Here is a 6,601-nt window from a genome sequence, read left to right as displayed (position 1 = left end):
GTTCTTGTTTGTGGTTTTGCAGATGCAGAGACGGCTGGCAAGGCACGTTCTGCGACGAGTGTAAGAAGTACCCGGCCTGCAAGCACGGCACCTGCCAGCTGCCATGGCAATGCAACTGCCAGGAGGGCTGGGGAGGCCTATTATGTGACCAAGGTACACCAGGCCACTTGGACCACTGCTGTTGTCCCTCTTTGAACGATCCTCTCACATTACTTGCACGCTGTTTTCATTTGAATGAACTTGAAAGCATTAGTAAATTAGGTTTCCTCTGAAGTGCTCCGTCCTCACAGCTTTGACCACATCCAGGGGAAGATCTTTTTCTTTTCTTTTTTTGTCCGGCTGCAGACTCGCTGTAAACAAACACTCCTCTGTTTTCCCCCCAGATCTCAACTTCTGCACCCATCACCATCCCTGTGTCAATGGCGCCACCTGCATGAACACGGGCCAGGGGAGCTACACGTGTACCTGCCTGCCGGGGTTCACCGGGGTCAACTGTGAGCTGGAGATGCAGGAGTGTGACAGCAACCCCTGCAGGAACGGAGGGATATGCACGGTAAGGCTCCAAATAAGAAAAAACACTGATTATCATGATATGTATCTTTTGTTTCAAATATGTTTATTGGGAAACCAATCACATAACAGAGAAATTAACAGTCGACAGTTATGTTTCCTTTGTTTTTTACAGAAGGTGAAAAAATAATCCCTGACAAAAAAGACTAATTACAAAAAAGAATAGCAAGTAAACAAGCAATGCCCTGCATCAACTAAACAGATGAAACAAAAAGGACAGGACAAAAAAGAAAAGAAAAAAGACAACAGTGTGTACCCTCCCATCACCCCACCCCCCCCCCCCCCCCCCCACCCCCCTAAGGAGTGCATCCAACTTTGGACTCAATCAGATTCTCTTTCGAGATGAGAGACCAAAGGTTGCCAGATTTGATCAAAGTCCCTCAACTTGTCTTTCAGAATAAATCGAATTCTCTCCAAATGTAAGGTGTCTGTCAAATCAGTCAACCAATGCTTAAATGAAGGGACCTCTCTCTTCTTCCAGTTAAGTAGGATCAGTTTTTTTGCTGTTATAAGGCCATATGTCAGAAGGTGCTTTTGTGCACTATTTAGCTTCCTTAGCCCCTCAAATTTTTCCAAAATTATTAAGATAAGATCTGGATCTAGTTGGATCCCCAAAATCAACGAAAAGAAATCAAATATTTCATGCCAATAGTTCTGAAGTTTGGGGCAGAGAGCAAAACTATGAGATAGTGTACCCTCCATGGGATATGTATCTTTTTATACCTGATTTTATTTGACAGCGTTTTGACCAATTTTGACTTTATTTTCCCCCCAGAATCTGGAGAGCGGCTACAGGTGCTCGTGTCCCCAAGGTTTCGAGGGCTCCCACTGCGAGCATCACAGCCTGCTGACCTGCGCCGATTCCCCCTGCTTCCACAGCGGCAAGTGCTGGGAGAAGGACAATGGCCGCAGCTACATGTGCGAGTGTCCCCGGGGCTACACCGGACTCAACTGTGAGAAAAGAGTGGACAAGTGCACGTCGCTTCCCTGCGCTAATGGTACGGCCTTCCTCTCCCCTCCTCGGCCCCCCTTTCTGAACTTCCCCTCGCTCTTTCTCACCCCCTTTCGAATTCCTGCAACTGGAAGCCGTGTGGAACAACAGGAATTGGTGGGAACTTGGTGTCTATTGTCCTCCGTGTAAACACTCGGCAGCTCGGCAGCAGCAGCTTGTAAATGTCACCACGGCTCGCTGGGGTTGTTGATGAAAGGGACAAATTTCCAGCGTAGCTCGATTTCTGTCGTCTTGTGAACAAGGAGGGCTCTGGGACTGGGAGAACAATATGCATTTAAGTACATAGATATATATAAAGACTAGATGTCTCGTTCGACGGAGCCGGACGTCACCACATAGAGGCCATCTTGCCAGAGGTTGCTTGCTCACCCATAACATTGTGTTGGTAGTGGTAAATAACCATAACTTGCTTAATTTTCAACCGATTTTGAAACGGTCTGATTTGTTATAAAGAGATGTAGATATGACACTGCATACCTATGAATAATTGTTATTTTCTAAAATTTTTTTATAATTTATGCAGTGTCATAACTACATCTCTGACGTTTATAACGATCCAGACCGTTTCAAAATCGGTTGAAAATTGAGCAAGTTATGGTTATTTACCACTACCAACACAATGTTATGGGTGAGCAAGCAACCTCTGGCAAGATGGCCGCCATGTGGTGACGTCCGGCTCCGTTGGCCGGCAACGCAGACGAGACAGCTAGCATTTATATATAAATCTATGTTTAAGTACACAATACACTGAAAGTGCTGTGGTCACCTCATGGGAAGGTTTAAGGACATATGGTGTCTCTACATTTTGAATAGCTTGAGGCAGCAGTTTTTTGTTCTTCTGTACTTGTTGATGCTAACTGTCCTCCTCCTGTCCTGTAGGTGGTCTGTGTCTGATCCACGGTGGCATGCGTGTGTGCAGCTGCCGCGCAGGATTTATCGGCCAGCGCTGCGAAATCAACATCAACGAGTGCGCCGGCAACCCCTGCCTCAACGGAGGAACCTGCCAAGACAGAATCAACGACTACACCTGCGGCTGTCCCGCGGGTTACGGCGGACGAAACTGCGAACGACTCCTGGACGAGTGCTCCCTCCGCCCTTGTCTCAACGGGGGTCTCTGCACCGGTGGCGGCGGGCCGGGGAAGCCTCCAGTCGCATGCATCTGCCCCTCCGGCTTCACCGGGCCACGCTGCGAGTTCTTTGCCGCCGTGACCTCGCCGGTGACCAACCCAGAGATTCAAGATGGCTTCCAGTGGGCGGCGGTGTCTCTGGCCATCGGGCTGGTGGCTCTGCTGGTGCTGCTTTGCATGGTGGGCCTGGCTCTGCGGCACATCCACAGGCAGGCCCGGAGGGAGGGAGGGGACACGGAGACAATGAATAACCTGTCCAACTTCCAGAGGGATAACCTGATCCCGGCGTCGCAGCTGAAAAACACCAACCAGAAAATCTGCCTGGAGGTGGACTGCGATTCGGAGAAATCGAACTTTATCCATAAAAACTATCACTTGGACTCGTACAACTCGAAATCGAAGGAGTTCAAGGACGAAAAGTCACAAGGGGATAAAAGTCTTATTTACGACAAGTGTTTAGAAGACAAAGTGCCCTTGAGTAGAATGTACAGGTAAGAGAAATCTTGATCCACCGTACTTAAGTTGTTCCTGAAGTTTTTCACCATTGTGTAATTGTAACCCCCCGCTTGCTTTGCTGTAAAAGCAAATATTTCCCCCTAGGCCTCCTCATTTAATAGTGTGCATGCAAGTATATATATATATATGGAGCCCTGCTGAGTGGAAATCACTAATAATCACTCACACATTTCCACTGTTTAGGTGTTTGAACCTAACAATGAGTTGTGCTTCCAAACTGGAAATTAGATCCTCCAGTTCCTCAGACATGTTGACTTTATATACATGTATATATATATATATATTTGATTATTGCTATACAACAAACCTCCCCTATCCTCCTCTCTCTATATATATGTGTTTGTGTGTGTGTGTGTACCCCCATGTGCTTCTCATTTGCGTTAACACAAAGTGTGATTTGTGTCCGCAGTGAAAAGCCAGAGTGTAGGATATCAACAATATGTTCCTCAAGAGACTCCATGTACCAGTCGGTATTTGTTATAGCGGAGCAGAGGAGGGAATGCGTCATAGCAACAGAGGTAAGCCCCCAAAAAAAACAAATCACATCTTCATCAACATATTTGAACTGATAATGTCCCAAGTGCACCATCCATCACCGGTGCACCAACATGTATGACGGGGGGGTGATGCTATTCGTAGAAACGCTGCATTAACAAATTATTGGTTTGTGCAAATTACACCAGCTGATCTTTATCTTGGCCGTGTGATGAACTAGAGTCAGAGCTTTATGAAGATTCCTCCCATGTTTGGCTATGCTTGGTCTCCGAGGTGCCATTTTTTACCGCCCTGGAATTTTTAAGATGTTTACATCCAGGCCAGATAAACGGACAATACTGCCTAAGAGATAAAAAAGTGAAAAATAGCTGTAAAAATAAAAAATATGAGAGTTTTAGCAGTGGGATTATTCTGGTTTGTAACATACACCTAATTTTTTTCCTCTCTTTTTATCTTTAGGTATAAACTGAGGGATGTGAACGCGAGGGGGTTGGACGAGGAGAACGACACAATCGAGGCGGAACATAATATTCTGGATTGTTTACAAATGCTGAGAAGAGACTGGAGATTGTTTTAGATGTCCACTGCTGCTCTGGAACACTTGAGGATTGGAAAGGGGCCGAAACCTCTGCTCTGCAAAAACAGAAAAAAACAGAACAGAACTGAGAAAAACTCCGATGTTGACCGAGTGTTTGTATGCAAAACATGTACAGTGAAGGACCTCTGTTGGTCGGGACAATGGTGAAAAAAGGACCGACTGGCGAAAAAAAAGACGTTACAGAGCATCGGTGAAAATACTTATTTATCATTTCCGCCATTCTGGACAGCGGGAAGGAGGCGTTGGTGGAACGTTCCCCCCCCCCCCCCCCCCCATACCTTACCCGGCCTTGTGTGATAATCATGATGACTTTGACAGCCAACCAATCGGTTATAAAGGTGCCTAAGAAGTGACCCCTCCAAACATAACCCCCTATACACACACACACACACACTCCCGCCAGCTTCGCCTGCTATGCAAGACTCAGGGGTCGAGACGCGTGAACTCACCCACCGTCGCAATCCAACCTCACAAACACTGAGAGTTATGAATGTCTGAAACTAATCTTCAACTGTCAATCAATGTGAAAATGACTGGTTGGAATTTTCCCCATGCAATGGTGAAGATTGTATGCAGCCCACAATTCACTAGAAGCCTTAAAAAAAAAAACGAGGGGGGTCTGAATGCTAAATTTGTGCCCTTGTCTGTTCTTGGATCACTTTGCACTACAAGAAACAAAACTACACAACAGCGGCGGGGGGGGAAATACTTTTTAATCAACAGAGGATTTGAAGAGAAACCCACAGGAGTCAGTGCTGTGCCAGCAACATCCAAATGAAGAGTGTGCATAGACGAGCGTTTTATGCACACCCGACCGAGGAAGACGAAGCGAAAAAGACTGTCACGCCACTGCCTGCCTAGAATAAGTTTCAAAAAAACAAATACAGAACCAATAATGTAATTTTGTAAAATTATTATTTCCAGAGTTTAATTTAAATATGACACACTGCTCTTTATATGTTTTATAATATTATTTTGTATATAATGCATATTTATAAGGACCAAACTTCTGAAGAATAAAACTCCTTCCTTGGAGACTGTTGTTAATTTGATGTCAGCGAAAAAGGAAAAGGAAAATTATTTTTGAGGTGTTTTTAAATAATGAAATTGACAAATGATGATCAAATGTGTTGTGTATTTCTTTTTCGTCTCAGCTTAATTAACTGGGGAGGTTCAGCAACACCGTGCAGTTGTTTTTTTACAGGTTCATGAATATGAAATCCAGCTGTTTTCTTACATTCACACATCATCTGTCATGTTTTGGACTTGGAGAATAGAGACGTGAAGCTGCCTGACTGCAGAATCACTACCTCCAGTAATTCCTGGAAACGCCTTTGCCCCCCCCACTCCACTCACCCGCCCCTCGTCCTCTCTCTGGCCCTAAATTGGCTTGAAATTCAAATCCGTTTCCAGGGATACCAGCCCCTCAAGCTGGAAATGGCGAAACAAAGCCAGGCACAGGGCAAAGGGGAACACCCCCCCCCCCTGCGCACACACGCACACACCCCTCATAATGCTCGCACGCGTCTGCGCACAACCATACGCACACAACCATACGCACACAGCCAATCAAGCAGATGCCGTGGGGGGAGCACAGAGTGAATCTGTAGTGCCATAAAAACAGCAGCATATGCTAGGCCTCTCGCCCCGTGTGCATGACACACTGAGTGCACAGACCCCCCCCCCCACCCAATCATAAAAAAGGCACACACACACTTGAGCACTTACAGGCTCCCCAACTGCCTCGGCCTGCCCCCCCCTTCAGGGTTAAGAGCAATATTTCAATGCCCGGTTCTGTACCACCCACTCCTGCAGACAAAGCTGCGGTGAGGGCCTGGCACTGGGGGGGGGGGGGGGGGGGACCAGATGGGAGCCAGTGGATCTGCTATGAATCCACATAAATAAATAAAAATCTCTATTTTAGAAAAGTTGACTCACGCTGCCCTCTGCCCTTCCAGGCTTCTTCTTGTTCTAAACTGTTGGCTCCTGATACACCACAATTCTGCAGAGTTCTTAAAACTGGTTCCGATAGATTGGAGATCCTTTCTTGTGTCTAGGCAACATGTCATCTGCGTTATGAAAAAAAAAAAAAAAAACTCTCCTGCCTCCAATTAACAGGAATTCTGCATCAACACCCCCCTCATCAGGAGCAATCAACACTCAGAGGAGAATCTGGATGCTTTTTCCCCTCGCACACATCCTGTTTGCCTGTTGACCTAGGCAGCCTCATCTGTGTGTGTGTGTATGTGTGTGTGTGTGTACGTGTGTGTGTACGTGTTTTTG

At 46.3% G+C, this 6,601-nt stretch overlaps 1 protein-coding gene across 1 annotated transcript in view; it reads left to right on the top strand.

The window, feature by feature from the left end:
• Nucleotides 1-4,561, top strand: part of dll4 (delta-like 4 (Drosophila)) — an 11,840-nt gene extending 7,279 nt beyond the window's left edge. Inside the window, exons 6-11 of the mRNA XM_061091305.1 lie at nucleotides 23-153; nucleotides 384-553; nucleotides 1,346-1,568; nucleotides 2,462-3,200; nucleotides 3,635-3,743; nucleotides 4,180-4,561. Of these exons, the coding sequence (XP_060947288.1) occupies nucleotides 23-153; nucleotides 384-553; nucleotides 1,346-1,568; nucleotides 2,462-3,200; nucleotides 3,635-3,743; nucleotides 4,180-4,185 (1,378 nt within the window). The 3' untranslated portion in view covers nucleotides 4,186-4,561. The remainder of the gene's footprint in view (nucleotides 1-22; nucleotides 154-383; nucleotides 554-1,345; nucleotides 1,569-2,461; nucleotides 3,201-3,634; nucleotides 3,744-4,179) is intronic.
• Nucleotides 4,562-6,601: the final 2,040 nt, after the last annotated feature.

The sequence above is a fragment of the Limanda limanda genome, chromosome 18, assembly GCF_963576545.1.
Source record: "Limanda limanda chromosome 18, fLimLim1.1, whole genome shotgun sequence".
Taxonomy (NCBI): Eukaryota; Metazoa; Chordata; class Actinopteri; order Pleuronectiformes; family Pleuronectidae; genus Limanda; species Limanda limanda.
The sequence above is the reverse complement of the archived record's forward strand: the minus strand, read 5'-3'. Positions and strand labels throughout refer to the sequence as shown.